Here is a 17,745-nt window from a genome sequence, read left to right on the forward strand (position 1 = left end):
CTTTCCAAAACTTTTTCAATGAACTCACATCCAAAGCTCAAATTATCAATAATGTATTTTGCCATCCTTCCAATATTACCTGATATTTGTAGAAGTCTTTCTCTTATGCTCTCACTAATTACAACAGTGTAGCAGGACAATTAATAGGACTCTTCTACTGTACTGGGCAGGTCTTCTTCTGGAGCCACAGTGGTTAAACCTGTTTTATGGGATTAAGCTGCCAGCACTCTACTCAGTGTAACTATAATAGATATAATTTCACAAAATATATCCCTAGACCATTTCTACAGTGGGACGTCCAAAATCAAATAGACAACTCAAATAAGGCTAACCTTAGTAAAACCTCCTTGAATGTAATCATAGAACAGGAGGGTTGGAAGGGCCCCATAAGACCATCAAGTCCAATCCCCTGCTCAGTGCAGGAATCCAAGTCAAAGCATTCCTGACAGATGGCCAAATCATAGTATATGCAAAATCATATCCCTTCTCATTTTGTCCCACAGCCTGCATTCTTTAACAGTGCCTGTAACATAAATTTTCCTTAATATTATAGCGTACCTACATGCATGTGTGTAGTGCATTTGTCAGTTTGAAGTCTAGATAATTTGTGTAGAATTGTATCAGATCTGTCTTAGCATAAGATATGAGCACTTACATAGAGTTCAGCCTTGGAGAATGCGTGCATGTAAAAGGTCTCTGGCATATCTGTGTACCAGGGCTTGACAGACTTCTGTTACTGTCAGGCTATGTCAATCAAAAGTCTGACTTGGTAGAAGGCAGCTTTATATGTTCAGTGACCACTGTGAAACTAAAAAGAGTATGAGTCTACACATTGACAAAGTATAAACATGTTTTCTCCTCCACCCTGTTGGTCTTCAGGCAACAGTACCTGGATCTATGTCATTGCTACAGGAAATGCATGTACCAAATGGCCCAGAAAACTTCAGTGCCTGGAAGTATGACTTCATTTTCCCCAGTATACCTGCCAGAGCAAAGTCTGCTTCGTGCCCCAAAAAGCCGCTTTATTCACCAAAATACCACGAAAACACATCAACCACAGTGAAACCTATTAACTCCCTGGTTTTAATTAATATTTTTTATGTAGTATTCAGGTAATGTATGCTTTTGAAAGCACATGGAACAAAATTTGTCTATACCTGACTATGTAAGACTTAAAAATGGGCTGGACAATATGCCCTAGCAATAAGTATTGGCTATTTCAGTGTAATGTTATATACCCTACATCACTCTTTGAGGGGGAGGGAAAGCGAATGTGTACTCAGGCCAAGCTAGTTACAGGACTAATTTTTCAGTTATGTTAATTTCTCAGACATTCAAGGATCACCTTTTATGAAGGAGCTGGCTTGAGTATATAAATCTTCCAAAAGAGGATTACAGCTACCAAGCGCAATCGGGACTAAGCAATATTCTCCACTGCCCTTTTGTATCCATTAGTGGCATCATTCTTGCACTGAGGGGCAGAGGTTGCAAGGTCCTCAGTAAAAAGACATTAGGCCTATCCTTAGCTTGGGATAATATTGCTGGTAATAAAGGTTTTTAGGGGCCAAAGTGAAGCAACAGGACAGACATATGCCAAATATTATATAAGTACTGTTCCATCTTGTCCAAGTCTTTTCTCCTCAATGAAAAGCAAATAAAAATAATCATTGCATAAGCACACTTGGTTAAGTTTTAATTATGGCTCGCCCTCCACTGCTGCGCTTGTGAAACATGGATGAAAGAGAAAGTGTGGTACCAAACGTTGATGACAACCAAGCTAGCAAAACTCATGCCTATCAGAATATCCTCTGCTAGAGATGTGAAGGCCCCTGCCAAAGCCAGAAAAAAAGATGATCACCACCCCCCTTTTTTCCTACGGCCCTTTGTAGAAATGCTCAGTTACCATTCCTAATAGGCAAAAGTTTTTCCCAGCTAAATAAACTCTCAATAGTTTTTCCTTTAGACCAGATTTCCCTACACCCCGCCCCAACCAAACAGGAACAGATGCTATACACCAGTCTTCCTCTGTCTCCAGTTCTTCCTGCTTCTTCTATGGTTCAGATGTTTCAAGGACTACTTGGTGAAGTTTCTAAAGTCCTACCAACTGCAACCTTGATGCTCATACGCCTCTGAACTTGGAGGCTTATGAGTATTCAGTGCAGAGCAGGAGGCACGATGGAGGTGATGGTTGCTGCCGCCACCACACTTCCTGCTCTGCATTTCCGCTAGACGGGCCTGTCTAACTGGGGCATCTCAGAGGAGATCTATGAGCCTGTTTCTATGAGGAGACTGGAGAGGCCCTGCCCACCAGAATACCTTTACCTCCTCTCCAAGGCAGCCAGCACTGTTCTCTCCACGCTTGCTGTGAGGGGGAGGGGGTGGGGAGCGTGGATGCCCAAGTCCGAGATGATTATCAATTTTACTCTATTGATCTAAGGAATAAGAACTGTTAAAAGGGAGATCTCACCACAAGCACTAAGCTCACTCCTTTCATGTCCTCATGTATAGATATTCGGCTGTTGGGGCCAAATGCACAAATACAACCAAAAAGGATTTTGAAAACATGATTAAGCCATCAATTATAGTGCAATGTTTGAGTTAAAAGACTTTTTTTGGAGCTATAAACACCCCTCAATAAACGTTCAAAGTATTTCATTTTGAATCAGTCTATAGAAATCCTCAGAACAGTTCTGGTCGCACTCCAGCTAGCAAAAATAAGTTAGCAGGATCATCTCAATTGGTTGCCTGCAGACTGGACAGGGCTTGTTCCGCTTCTTCAGTTTTTTTGCACATGTGAAACATGACATGAGGTGTCCTGTCCTTCCATGTACTATGCAACCATTTTTAGGCCGAGTTTGGCAAATGACACAAGGCTCAACACTGGAAAGAGGTAAATTGGATTCTGGGCTTTCTTCTTTGTCTTCAGTCTCTTCCTTCTCAGATTCTCTATAATCTTCTTGGCTGCTGCAAAGCATACTGCTAGATGTAGATGGTTGAGAATATACCTCACTTTCCTGAGATTCGGAGCTTTGTTCTGTGTCTTCTACTTCTTTATCTTCATTTATTTTCCCTTTCTTACAGTCAGGAACATCAAAGCCCTCTTCAGGATCAAGTGCTGTGGCGCTTTCAAGTTTGCTCTTTTTAGACTTCTCAGTCTTCTCATCAGGGAGCCAGTCCTCCCGAAGAGCCCAGCATCTGGGGCAATGGCGTGGAAGAGGCGGGTTCATTTTGTTGCAGTTTGAGCATTTCCAATAATCCTTCAGTGAATTAGATATGAAACAGTTAGCATTCATGAAATCATTTCAAACAAAGATCAACAATTCTGTCTTTTGTATACAGGCCAGGGATCTAAGTTGTTAAGAAAGCCATAATTGCAACCAGGGAGGAAGAGGAAAGGGTGCTCAGGGTAGCTAGGACAGATTGCAATATTCTCAGCCATCATCATGCAGGTATCTGCTGACCATGGGGACTTTGTGGGCCAGCACATACCTGCATGATGATGGCTAAGAACATTGCAGGCATTGTGTCTCCCCTCCCATCTTCTTCCACGAGAGACTGAAGTCTCACATATAAAAACATACTTGGCTAACAGGTGGTTGGAATTGCTGGCAGATGCTCAGGCCCTGAAACTAGCTGAGCTGTGGTGAACAGGTTTTGGCAGGCAAGGTGCAGTATGGCAGAAGATGGGAAGAGGGACTGCATGTCAGGCATGAATAAGCTGGCTGCAGGGTTTTGATGGACAAGAGTGCTTTTATTACCCCTTATGATACGCTCAGAGTTGAACCCTAGAACTGAAACAGATTCCATGGCTGGTCTCTGGGTTGTAGTGCTGAGTACCGACTTGCAAAGTGGAAAGGATTTAGAGGTGATGGAGAAAAAGTGGCTTCACTGTGGAGATTTTAAGCAGGGGAAGACATCTGATAGGATTTCAAACCTGAAGTGGTGTTTATTCAATGTCAAGTCTAACGCACTCTGCAGTCAGACATACTTGACCTCATTATTTCTGCATGTTCCGGGCTCATTTCTCATTTGGTAACTGGCTTTTGGGGAAAAGGTTAGTTTGTGTGATCCTCTGCTACTGCCCTGGTCATTACATAAATGCAATAATGCTGGTGATACTATCCTGGGAATGATGCTCATTCCTCATTTAACGGGCTAATGGGCAACTTAGTTATGGACTGGACAATGGGGGTGCTTCTTTCCCCCCTCCAAGAACATGCCCTTTCCTTGCTGTCTGTACCTTTATCTTGTTCATGCTATCAATGTTAAAAAAATTATCAGTTATTGGATCACTGTGTACTTCTTCCAACTTTAGTGTCAAATTGAATTGATGGCTTGGTGTTAACTTGATTTTCTTTGGGAAAGTACATGACTGTAATTGGGTCCTGGGCAATGACTGGCCAGAGAATGTGGCCCTCCAACTTAATGAACTAACACCCCTGAATTAGAAAAAAGTGAATAGCCTGTCCCTACAACCCTACACATCAGATTCCTACTATATTAGATGCTTTTTAACCTGTCACTTTTGATTTCTTTAAACAAAATGTACCTGTCTTCCAACATAGTCCACCCACTAGAGACTGCAATACAATTAAAAGCTGCAATTTGTTCCAAGCCAAAAATTTACTTACAGCTAGTGAAATTTCAGGATCATCATCAAATGAATCCATATCACTGTCTTCAGTCTGATATATAGTTACTTGATATATCTGATGGAAGAAAATGTTTAGCTTCCGATTAATTTAAACTTGATACAAAATGCAAGTTGTTAACAACTCTAGAAGCAAAGTGTATGTGTGTAAACATTTTAGATCTCTTCTACTGATAACTGGATAATACAATACAGCTGGTTCCTACGTTCTGCAAGAGTTCCCCATGTTGATTCTACCCTTACAATCATTTGAGTCATGAATGGCCTCATTATGGATCTTCCTAATTAGATGTCGAGTTGAACTGGAGCCTCAGCCAAAAAAAACCTGACAACACTGCCTGTACCTGTCAGGAACGTACGTTTTAACAGCGGAGATGTTTTTTTATTTACCCTGCTTCCAAATTATAAAACTTTTTTTTTTTTGGTAAAGACAACTAACTGACAGTAAAGAGTGGAGGGGGCAGTAAAAGGACTGCAGAAATAGCAGCTAGAGAAGACAGACAGGAAGCCGAATAGGGCATTCAAGTCAGTCTCCACCAACTTCCTGTGTTCGACCATTTATAAGATAAACTGTGTTTCCAAAACTCTTAGGAACATATGAAGGTTGGAAAAAAGGCTTACAAGAAAGCAGAGGTCATCTTATGCAGAAAGGGGCCACGGGCCAACGGTAGGGAACTTTGCATTTAAGGAGTGCCAGGTTCATCACTGGTTTCTCCGGTTAAAAGGATATCATGGGAAAGACCTCTTGATAACACTGACTCAATTATATGGCAGCTCTATATGTTCACAGATGGAATTCTAATCACGGCATTCCTAGGTAGCACTTTCCCCACTAACATTCCAACTCACTTTGTTTTAAATATACATACCTCATCATCATCATCTGTAAGCTCTAGTCCGTCTTCGTTAGGGCCATAGTCTTCCGAATAGATAGATTCAACTTCGAACTCAACACTGAATTGATCCGAAACTGAATCATCATCTAACCAGTCTGAGTTTTCACTTAATGAACTGGCATTATGATCCTAAAAGAGGCAAACGTGTAACACCCTTTCAGTTTGTTTGTGACACCGCTGTTCTAAATTACTGCTCTACATCAAGGGCTTTGAAGTCCATAAAGAGATAACTATTTCTGTAGAATACATTAATGCAAATACACATGGAAATTAAACAAAAGTTGCTTGAAGTAACAGAAATAAGCCCAGGGACTAAATTGTTGTAGTAAAATTCTGTGAAACTAGTTTAATTTTCCAAAGCTTTACATATCTGAGACACATATTTCTGCATCTTAGTTCAAATATGAACAGATACTAAATTCCAAAAAATGCCGTATGTAAAAAGCTTTGCTGCAGTGCCAATCTCCTGCAGCACAGGAAAACCATGTTGAAGGAGTGGAGTAGAGAGTGGAGAGGCTGGAAGTATGCCTCCCTACACTGAAGTGATGAAATGCATATTGCTCCAAAGGAACATACTTAAAAAGAAACAAGAACAGGTTAGCTGCAGTTCTTAAAATACTGAGGGCACAACTATGGAGAAAGGCATAGCTTTTAATTCCCTCCCTACCTTAAAAAAAGGCTACTCACGTGGTAAAAAGGACAAGAGCTTACTTACTATCTACATTAAAAAAAGAAAAGAAATCCCTAAAAGCAGTTCCAAGATTGCATGGCCATGGAGCAGTGAGCAGGCTGAGGGAGACAGGATAAGCATCAGTTATATCATGGCATGAGCCAACAGATAGCTGTAACAGTCTTAATGGCGATTCTACCACATAACTAGGCGAAGATCCATGGGAAAAGAGTTTAAACTTTAACAGCTAGTCATATGAACCTCAAGCTGACTATATCCTTTTCATGCTATATTCTTACACAGCAGATTTTTTAATCTTTTAAAATTGTCATAACAAATATCAAAGGGAAAAGATTCAGATTGTGACCCAAACAATATTGGATATGACTTCTAATTGTTTTGAGTACTTGCTCACGAGATCTTCTAGACCATGCTTCCCCAACCTGGTGTCCTCCAGATACATTGGTTTATAAGTCCCAGCATGTCTCAGCCAGCCATTGTAGCCCAATACATCTGGAAAGCACCAGATTGGGGAAGCCTGGTCTAGTCAAACAGCTCGTCACATGACAAACCTGTTCATGGACTTTACTATTTCAGAATAAACATAAGAACTTGGATGAGTGAATGTTCTCTGATTATTATTTGGGGTGGGGGGAGAAAAATCTATACACAGAAAACTAGCAAGTCACAGAGAAGACTACACTGGATTCCTTTTCTCTGACATGCCATGTTTTGTCTACACAGAAACATTCTGTCATGCTACACCCCACCTGTCACCTGCAGTCAGTTTTTAACACATAATGAGCTTTTCATTTAGAAAGCCCCTAAGACATGGGAGAGATTTATAGAAAATTCTTTCCCTCATGATATCTCTACTTACTGGACTTAATGGAGAGCCTGTGGAAGTGCTGCTGTTGCTTCGATCGCAATATAAACCGCTTACTACGCACCAAGAAAGGCTTTCATCAAACGTAAGGGAAATGCTGTCTGATTTATGCCGTTTTCTCTGTCTTTCATCAGTCACGTCTTCTGAAGGACTTTCTTCTGCAGGATATAACACACAAATGGCAGATTGCTTGTAAATGTTTTGCAATCCCTGATTTTGTCTTGGGGCTTCTTCGTTCAGTCTCCCTCTATTTCTGCCATGAGATCCCTAACCTTCAAAAACTACAGGTGCCCTCAAGGCTTTTCTCATTCACTATAACCATTAGATTTTCATCCTTCCACATTAGACAGCTAGGAAACCACCAGGTAGTTTCCAAAATGTAACTGCGAAAAGTAAGACTCAAAGGACCGAGTGCCATCCAAAGGTAACCAATGCAGCTGATTAAAAGTGCAATCCTATAGAAGTCTATTCAGGTGTAAGTCTCAAGAGTTCATACTCCCAGGTGATTAAGCATAACACTGCAGCCTTAGATGTATAGGAAATCTTCTTTAAGAATCAGAAGGCACATTATTTTAAAAGAATTCAAGACTGCAAGCCAGAAAGAATTCCCAATCAAGCCTGCAATAGACAGGTAGTAGTACAACAGTGACAACTTCACAGCAGTCATGTACTTCACAATATTTATATCTATTTTCTTTTTGAACAAGTGGCCTTAATGATAAATTAAAATGCTCTCTGATGTAGCCCATTTTCTTTTCAATAAACCAAATTCAGCAGCACAAAGTGATCAACTCCCTAGATGCTAGAATGAGCAGTACTTTAGATATAGTATACTGAAAGTAGAAAAAAGAAATGATTTGCATATGAAGTTGCCTGCATCCCACTTAGCTGAGACTTTGATAATATAACATGTCACAGTAAATGGACCAACGTTAAGTCACATGTATGAAATTGAATATCCAACATAGTACAGAACAGACTGTGTTGATGTGGACCTACATACCCCCAGCACAGCTTTTTTACAAAGTTATCTGAGCTGGAGTTCCCTGAGAAATGCAAATAATCACGTCCTCCACAATGCTGTTGTGACAAATGAAAATAAAGACTATGCAGCACAAAAAGATTGCAGGATTAAAAAAAACATTTTGAAGAGTTGAAAAGAAGTGACACACAACTCAAATGTCAAATGCTAGTATTAAAAGCACATGTATGGCCAAGAAGATTTCAATTTTGAGAAGTGTTATTTATGAGCAGATGGAGAGGATCTTTAATGAACTTGGGGAATCCTTTGCGGCACAGGCAGCAGCAATACACATGCTCATAAAGGGTGGCAAAGTTTTCATAAGTCTCCTCCCTTCTCCAGGTGCAGGGATAAAAGCAGGTTTGCAAGGAGAATTGGGAAAAGAAGTCAAGGCCAGTTAATAAAGCCAAGGAGAGGTGGAGTCAGGCAACTCTCCACCTCCACAGATGCCCCAGGGAAGCCAGCCCTCACTGTTGAAGAAGCAAACATTTTTCCTCCTCTACAAATGTATAACTTTGTGTGTTATCAATCAATGACTTGAGGCTTGAATACAGAAACTACTATAAGTACTGAAACCTATGCAAGTACTGAAACCTCCACTAACCAGTTTCACTGTGTGCTCTCCTCCTAGAAGTAGTTGCATCACTTGACTCTTGCACCGATTCCTGTTCAAGAAAGAACATTAAATAAGCAAACTCCACACAGAGATTAACTTCACTGTTCCAGATGTTACACTTGAAAGAGTAGAAATAGAATATACTACGTAATTAAAATTACCTTTAGAGTATTTCCATTTTCTAGTTGGCACCTGGACTGATTCACAGATGTGTTAACATTATTAGAGTCTTCAAAAGAAATACATATTGGAAGTCAAAGAGGGATGGAAGGTGGCTCAAATATACATTTAAGAACTGCAGTTCTATAAATATGAATTTCTCAGGATCTTAAATTCAGTAATATTCAGGCAATTCATAATTAAAAATGTAGTAACATATGCAAGACAATTGATCAAGCTTACGTATGTTACTCTGCATGGATTAATTCTGCACTTCAAAGTCTATTTTCATAATTTAAAAATCCATATTTAGCCAACTAATGTTGAGAGCATTTGGGATGGAAAAGATCACAGCTATCAGGTCAGCCACACATACATTTGTATATGTGACTCAGATAATGGACAGCACATTCTAGAAGCTTGGGTCCATCCAGGCATTTGGACCTCTTTGAAGCCTTAGTTTTCCTATTTTTAGAAGTAGAATCCTACCTCTCTCAGACCCATACTTGTGTAAATCAGACTTTTTTTTTTATTAATCACATACAAAACACATAACTGTTCTCAATACATATATATAGTATATAGCTATTTAGAGTAACCTAGCAAATAGGTATCCCAACCCTAATAATTGCTTTACGTGGGGCAGCACAAGATATGGTTTGTGCCATCTCATAATCAAAACTGTTTCACTTACGGATGTAATTGTTCCACTAATCAGTTAGAAACAAAAGAGCAAGTCACACTAAAGTTGGTAACAGATAAATGGATTCTCTCATTTATATGCTATTGCAATAGCCACATTTGCCTGTCATGCTAAACCATAGCTTACCATGATGTGCACAAGCAGGAACAAGTGTTGGACTTGCACACTCCCCCTCCCCCCATGGGCCAAGAGGAGTTCAGAAGCATTTGCTTTTAGTTAACCATGGTTTGTTGTGTTATTTGGACGAATAAACTGTAGTCAATATTAACTATGGTTAATTGAAGACTAGCCAGCTTCAAACTGTGCTCTCTGAAGCCGATTTTAAACTAACCATAGTTAATGTTAACCAGTTTCAGTCTGAATGACACAAATGGCAGCAATTCATGCAGGATAAGGCTATCAACGGCTACTAGTCACGAACTGGCTACTTATTACTTCTGGTACCAGCTGCAGTATACCTCTGCATGCCAGTTACTGGGGAAACTATTGGAAGGATGCTATTGCATTCATGTCCTGTTGCAAGCTTCTCATAGGCATTTGGTTGGCCTATGTATGAACAGAATGGTGGACTAGATAAGCCTTTGGTCTGATCCAGCATGGCTGTTATAGTCTTCACTATAAGCAAAAACTTCTGGACTTGTACTCCTACATGTGCAGAAGAAGAGGACTGAAAGTGCAAGAGTCCAAGACTTGCTTAAGCACATTGCACTATAGCTTAGCATGATGTCTGAACCAGTTCACTGTTTTAAGCCTTAACTCCTGCACATCCCAAATGCCTATAACAACTGGAGAGTCAGGTTTACAACAGATTCATCTATGGCACCTCCCTATTTGTTCTAGAACATTTGCTGCCAGAACCAATGAATTCTTATTATACAATAAGTTAAAAAATCTAACAAGTCTTTTCTCCAATCAATGATAAATGATACTACCATTATGGCAAACTAGCTTACCTTGCTGACTGACTGTGATCAGGTTTTTGGAAATCATCAAATATAACTGCCTTTTAAAAGATAAAAGGATTTAAGTTAGACATTCATATTTGTTATGAACTAACAATAAACAACATGATGCTGAAAGATATTAGGATGTCTTCAGAATTGTTAAACTGGAAGGTAAGATTACCACCAGGTTGTTTTTAAATGCTCTGCTCCTGGGCCTATTAACAGTAGTTCACATACACAAGTAAGGCAAACCTTTGTTCTTATCATTTATCTTCATGCCAGAAAAGTTTTCATCTGGATAACTTGTCTTTCAGGTTGCTGTTAAAGGCACAGGATTGTTTTAAAAAATGGATTCTAATGGGTTTCTCCTACTCCATATTAATGCCTTTACCCTTTTCAGAATACTAAGAAATAGTACTATAACCTTTTTGTAAGCTGTGCAGTTCAGAGAGTCATAACTCTTCTGGAAGCTTCCACTCATAACTCACTAACCCAGGTCAAAGTAACTACCTCATGCTAGTTATTAAGCATCTTGCTATCTGTAGTATTTAGAGCAGAATTAAGTTGGATTTAGTCCCAGTGGTAAAGCTGGAGTAACTGGACATCCCATCCTGATCCAGTTTACCAGACACCCCTGGGACACTGGCAAAGGAGGGAAATGCACTCTCTAAAGGACTTTGGGTAAATCACAACTGGGCTGTTTCATTCGTGGAAAGGCTCAGGGCCAAATTCGCAATGAATATAAAAATCTCCAAGTATCACAATTGTGGGCACAGTGAAGCTCCTACACATACTTACAAGGAGCCATCGCAATAACTTTAAGAAATATACACTTATATCTTGCAGCCTACAACTTATTCTTAATGCCAGAGACAGGCCCTTGTACAGCATCAAACTGTGCCACTTCCAAAAGGAAAAGTGGACTGTTTTCTTGTAGAAAGTAACTATAGCACCTATAATATGGAACTACTGAACTAAGTTACTGAAACAAAATTATATCTGAGTTCAGTATAATGACTTCAGTGAAAACATACAGCCAAGTTTTCCACCACACGCACATCAGACATGTACGAACATGCCAACAAAGCTGCAAGCTAATGTGCTCTCAGCATTTACTACTAAGTTACGAGAAATGTTTTACCTGTGTTCTTTTACAGAAAAACTCTGTACTCCAAAAAGGTCACCCAGAAGATCATTTGCACAGTGGACAATATGCTGCTGCTTTTCATCATACAGATGTTTTGACATAATATACTGACCAATATAAAACAGTATCTATGACAGCAAAGATAAAAACAGTTTTATAATACAAGATCAGTACAGTAGTTTTTTTTTATTTACTGCATGATTGCTCATATCATTATATATATTTAAACTGAAAACCAACAATCCAACATTCCATCAGGAAACTGGACCTAGGATCAGACTATGTAGATGAAGAGGCAGAACTGTAGATTGCATGCAGACAGGCACTTCAACCTCTGGGGTTTCTTGCAGTTTAGACCCTCCATCCTCACACACACACACACACACACACACACACACAGCCTGTCATAATGATGGTACTATAATCTAGACTATAACATTCCTGAAATAATGATTAGTCTAGTTTATAATATTCCTAGAATAATTATTTGCATTTACACTTACAATGCTTTACTTACAGTTCGATAACTATGCCCGTTATGAAACTTCATTAAAGACTGAAACAAACCACTGAAAACTGAGAAGTTGGAAAAATAGGTTGTCCTCACATATAAGCATGGGCAAAGGTGAAGACACAACCCATTCTCCCAACTTTAAACAAGAATGAAGAAAATGGTGGTGTTACAGTAGTCCAGAGGTTTGGTTCATTACATGACAAACAATCTCCAAGTAGTACATATTTACTCCTTCCTATATTTATTGCAATAAATGTCACTTACCTCCTTCATTGTAAAACTATCCTTTTGTGCACCAGCAAACTTCAAAAGCTTTAACAGCAACGGCTTGGGTTTAACCTGAAAATATAGATAAAGATAGTTAATTGTTGTTGCTTAAGCAGCAGCAAAAGTTTCAGAAACTAAAGTTCCAGTCCAGCAGGTTTTTAACATGTCAGATGGCAATAAATTATCTAAGGTTAACTACAAAAAGTAAAGCTGACAAATGCTTGGAGGGAGCAACCCTATGTGGAGAGGCAGCCACCTCCCAATTCGGAGGCGACCACCTATCCAATGTACAGTGGGAGAAGCATGGAGGGGATCCTCTCCTCCGCTCTCCAGCCACCCTGCATTCGCAGCTAGACAGCCAATTTCAGCTGTCTAGCCGCGGACCTCAGAGCGCAAGGTGGGGAGGCCTGACAACACATAGGAAGCATCGTACCGGCACTTCTGCACTCCCCACCCCCAGGAACACCCCCCCCCCTTGACTCAATCTGCACTGCTCTTGCAAGCACAGAGCCCCGGGACGAGCCACACTGCCTATGAGGTGGCAGGGAAGGGGGTGGGGAGGTGGTTCCCGGAAACTGACCAATCCTATGGCCATCTAGCCCCTGTCTAGCAGCCATAGGATTGTACCCTAAAACATGGATGTGCTCTCCAAATGTCTCACAAAATAAACACCTTAAAAACAAGATCAACAATTATCAAAAAGAGTTTTAAAACCACATAAAACAAATTTATAAGATAGCATAACCAGTATAACAGAACCATATGAGGGACAGCATTAAATACAAACCAAAATAAAAACATTCCAAAGGCTTTCATCAACAGCCATATTTTAATCAGGGACCTGAAGGAATACAATGTTGGGATACAACTGTCTCCACTTTGAACAGGATGGGTAGCTGCTACAACCAAAAAGACCCCAAGAATACTGTACACATGTAAGGGTATACTACACATTTTTATCCATGTACACACAGGTGAAGGATCATGCAAATTGTTCCTTTGTGTGGACAAATGTAAGGTCTGGGGCATATAAGCGGCAAACTCCTAAGCAGTCCAGCGGTAGGATGCAATCTTAGGACAATGCAGGCCAGCCAAAAACTAAAATATTAGGTACGTTATACATTTAGGGCTCAGTCTTATCCAGACACCTGTCAGCCTCTGAACTCGGAGGCAAATGGGTATTCTACGTAGGGCGAGAGGAGGATGGAGGCCATATTTGCCTCTGCCCTTTTCTCGCCCTGCATTTTTGCTAGATGGGCAATTTTGCTGGTCTAGCTGGGGCTCTGTGAAATGGGAGAGGAGGAGGCTGGGGCAGCCAGAAGATTCTTTGTAAGCCGATGACCTCGTTTCCTCCCCTCCCCATCCACAGAACTGCCCCTTTCCCTACTCTCTGAGCTCACGTTTGTGTGATTGTAGAGGCAGCCGGAGCAGTTCTCTGTGCCAGCTGCAAAGGGGAGGGGAGCTTGGACTCCTGGGTCATAGGTTCGAGCACTGTCCAACACTGCATCCAGGAATCTGAAGTCTCCTATGGCCCCCCAGATGCTGTCTCGGGGCCACAGGATTGCTCTCCAAGTTATTTTTTATTCTAACTATAATAAGTGCAAAGTGGCTGCAAATCATACCAGCACATTTACAAACACTGGCCAGACACTGGAATACAAAAGTGTGTAGGGTGAAATTATTTTATTTATTTATTTATTGCATTTATACCCCGCCTTTCTCCCTCTCGCAAGGAACTCAAGGCGGCTTACATTATCCTCCTCCTCACCGTTGTATCCTCACAACAACAACCCTGTGAGGTAGGTTGGGCTGAGAGTCTGTGACTGGCCCAAAGTCACCCAGTGAGCTTCCATGGCCAAGTGGGGACTAGAACCCGGATCTCCCGGCTCCCAGTCAGTCACTCTCACCACTACACTACACTGGCTCTTAGGTAGAGGACTGCCTGCATGACCTTTCCTTATACATTTTTGTAAGGAAAAACATCAGACTTTCTGACCATTTAGGACTACAACCTTGCCACTGCATGCACCAGACCCTATGCCACATGGGCAGGATCCTCAGCCAGGTGAGCCTGCATCCATGGTTCATGCCTGAAGAAACATGGATAGGGTAAAACTGCAGGTGGCCTGCACCTTCTCTGACAAATTGTTTATGCAGTCTACAGACACCATTATGTAGATTATTCATTTTATATTTCAATCCCACTTTTTCTTTTAACAGATCAAGGTGACATAAACCCCCCTCTATCCTCACAACCCTGGAAGAGGAAGTGAGACTAACGCAAGGTCACCCAGCACACTTCATGGCTTAGTGGAAATATAAACTTGGGGACTCCATGCCACATTAACAGCGCAATCCACTGCATGCCTGGTCAGCCATATGCCCCATTCAATTCAATGAAGTTTACCCCCTGGTAAAGGGGGAGAGGACTGCAGCCTAAGTTTCCCTGTCTTCCAGAACTCTTTGGAGAAGGGCAGTTCTCCAGTTCCAACGGCCAGCCGCTGTCTTGTAACAGAAAAACACATCAATCTAACAGTTCGAGCGCTCGTAGCAATATACCTGACAAGACTAGAAAGTTAAGATTTCAAGTATAAAGGCATCCCAGCGCTTCCCCAAATACTGACCAACGCTTCTTGATCCGTACGGCTGATACCAGATGTGCCCGCAGCCGGCTGGTCGGTAGCAGAAGCCATTTTAGTATTGCACATTTGCCTGTTGGGCAGGAAGAGAGAAAAATCCGAGAAGGTCAAGCGCTCGCGAATTTCAGCGGGGTGCTCCCGCGGGCGGGAGAGTCCCAGGCATGAGGCAGAAATCCCGCACCGCCGAGGCACCCTCCCGCTTCCTCGCCCGAGGTAACCGGCAGCTCCGAAGGCAGCGAGCTGAGAGCTGCGCGGGGCCCGCCTCGAAATTTAGCGCGGCCCGAGTATAAATAGCGGCGCCTGTCTGCCCGCGAGTTCGTCCACGGGCAAGTCCGGGCTTAACTCCTCCTGGAACCGCGGCCTAACATGTCCGAACATGACCGCAGAGACGCGGCGACCGACGCTGAGTCAACAGCTGGGCGCGACGCTGGGAGGGACGAGGACAGAGACAAGCCGCCGCCCAGCCCCTCCACCGTCTTCGGCGGCGCGGCGCGGCGCCCTTCGCCCTGCCTACCGCTCTCCCGGTTTCCACCGCGGCGGGTTCCCGAGAGGCCGGAAAAAGACCCCGCCCAGTCCTCCAGCTCCGGAGCCGCCTCACGCCTCGCTCCCCCCCCCCCCCCGGCTCCACGCACCCCGTTTCGAGAGCAGGCCGGCTTCTAACAGGCGCGGCCGCATTTCACGCCGAGCGCCGCCATTTCAGGCGCGCCACACCGAGGCGCTCCTTGGGCCTCTCGCGCTGGCGGCTGCAGGAGCCGCTTCCGGGCCTCTTTGGCGCCCCCCAGCCGCGCCTGCCCGGGACGCCGCGTCGGTGCGCAGCTTCGCCTTCTCCGCAGCTGCGCGGAGCGAGTCTCTCGGGAGGTTTTTAGTCGTCTTCTAAGTGGCTGCGGAGGGGAGGTTTTTGTTGGTAGGACTCGAGGGATGTCTTTCTCTCTCCGTTTAATACGGATTTTTAAAGTCTGCTTAATGCAGCCCTTTGCATGTTTCCTCAGAAGTTCAGTGGCGCTTGCCCCCGAGTAAGCATGTAGAGTTTACAGCAGGTAGTGGGGGATAATGTTTGGCTCTCCAGGTGTTGTTGGACTGCAGTTCCCATCAGCCCTAGCCAGCATAGCCAATGTTGGTTAATGATGGGAGATGTAGTCCAATTTGCGAAAGGGCCAAACGTTCACCATCCCAGAATGGCAGCCTTAGGGTACCATATACGTTCACTTGGGGGTAAATCTTGTGGAACGCAGTTGTATTTACTTCTGAGTAGACATACAAAGGATTCCCCAAGGTTTTTGTACTTCGTTAGTAGCAAAGGTTTGTGGATTTTTTTATTTATTTGATAAAGGGGGACCTCTCTCCTATGCAGATGTTTTGAAAAGAACTGAACCAACCATGCTATCTTTTTATCATTACCTGCAGCAACATCACTTCCGTAGCACATTAAGAAAGCAGCCAAGCTCCCACTTGCTACCTTTGAATCTTTGATAGAAGCTGTTACTTCAAATAAAAGTTTGATATTATCTATTTATAAAATCCTCCAAATGCTATTATTGGATGACAAGCGGCCATATGTGTTGGCATGGGAGACTGACATGTCTCTGGAAAAAGATGATTGGCCGTGTATTTGGACTTCTTTTGGATCTTTATCAATCAACACTAATATAAAGGAAGCACAATACAAAGTTCTGAGTAGGTAGTATATTATTCTTTCACCTAAGGAGTATGTATTTGAATGTCTTAGGCTTCACCTGATACAGTCAAATTATAGTCAATATTGTTGGAAAGGGTGTGGACACATTGGCTCATACTTTAATATTTGGTGGGAATGTTCTACAGTGTGGGAGTTTTGGAACATGGTTGTTGATTACTGCCAGGAATTTCTTCATATTAGACCACTGGTAATTCCTAAAACAATACTGCTTCTTTTGAACCTTATTATTCTGGATTCCTGCATAAAAACCTTCTTAAGCAATTGTATAAAGTTGCAAAGTCATGTATAGCATGTAATTGGAGGTCTCCAAAGCAACAAACTAAAGAGCAGGGGACTGATAAAATTTGGGAAATTTTGTATAAAGTATGTATAAACTTACTCAGCAAGTGCAGAGAGCAAGGAATCCTAACTGGAACCATAGTGTCCATTTATTTCCTATGTTGAAGCTCTTCAAACTTTTGATAAGATTCCAACCAGGTACAGTTGCCTATATTTTTTCTGATTAATACATACATACACACACACAAAATGACATACACTTACACACGCTCCTTATGTTGTAGAATTTGCATTTTTACTTTCATTAAGTATTGAGCTTCTACTTAGGTCGTTTTACTGCAGATATTCCATAAGCATATCAGTTATAGAGTAAGGGAGCAATCCTATGGCAGCTAGTCAGCGGCTAGACAGCCATAGGATACGTCAGTTTCTGGGACCCAAACTCAGAGCCCGCAGTCCGAGGTCGGTTCCTGGAGAACCGACCTTCCCCACCTCCTGCGCTGCCTCGCAGGCAGCTCTGAACGGCCCCACACTCTGCGCTCAGAAGAGGAACGTGGAGCAGCAAAAACACATTCCAGGGCAGGGAAAGCAGAAATACCGGTACAACACATCCTATGTGTCGTCTGGCAGCTGCTTCCCCTGCTCTGCCTTCCCGCC

At 42.3% G+C, this 17,745-nt stretch overlaps 2 protein-coding genes and 1 long non-coding RNA gene across 5 annotated transcripts in view; 2 read left to right on the plus strand and 1 right to left on the minus strand.

The window, feature by feature from the left end:
* The window catches only part of CPM (carboxypeptidase M), a 54,504-nt gene extending 51,805 nt beyond the window's left edge, over positions 1-2,699 (plus strand). For both annotated transcript variants that reach the window (XM_084810534.1, XM_084810535.1), the window contains one exon: positions 880-2,699. In XM_084810534.1, the coding sequence (XP_084666660.1) occupies positions 880-1,116 (237 nt within the window). In that variant the 3' untranslated portion in view covers positions 1,117-2,699. The remainder of the gene's footprint in view (positions 1-879) is intronic.
* On the minus strand, positions 1,065-15,830 carry MDM2 (MDM2 proto-oncogene). 2 transcript variants are annotated; one of them, XM_084810532.1, is made up of 11 exons: positions 15,746-15,830; positions 15,099-15,186; positions 12,472-12,546; positions 11,688-11,821; positions 10,556-10,605; positions 8,902-8,969; positions 8,729-8,789; positions 7,098-7,261; positions 5,521-5,676; positions 4,632-4,709; positions 1,065-3,257 (listed from the first exon to the last, which is right to left on the minus strand). In XM_084810532.1, the coding sequence occupies exons 2-11, from the start codon at positions 15,180-15,182 to the stop codon at positions 2,706-2,708; spliced, it is 1,422 nt and encodes a 473-aa protein (XP_084666658.1). In that variant the 5' UTR covers positions 15,183-15,186; positions 15,746-15,830; the 3' UTR covers positions 1,065-2,705. The 2 variants fall into 2 exon arrangements, with proteins under 2 accessions (XP_084666658.1, XP_084666659.1); XM_084810533.1 differs by having other exon boundaries at positions 15,628-15,830.
* Positions 3,078-8,945, plus strand: LOC146339914 (uncharacterized). The gene is made up of 2 exons (XR_014784400.1): positions 3,078-3,449; positions 3,519-8,945. It is a non-coding gene; the product is annotated as an uncharacterized LOC146339914 (long non-coding RNA).
* Positions 15,831-17,745: the final 1,915 nt, after the last annotated feature.

The sequence above is a fragment of the Heloderma suspectum genome, chromosome 7 (genome assembly GCF_057233095.1).
Source record: "Heloderma suspectum isolate Gila_16-S chromosome 7, 16-S_ref, whole genome shotgun sequence".
Classification (NCBI taxonomy): Eukaryota; Metazoa; Chordata; class Lepidosauria; order Squamata; family Helodermatidae; genus Heloderma; species Heloderma suspectum.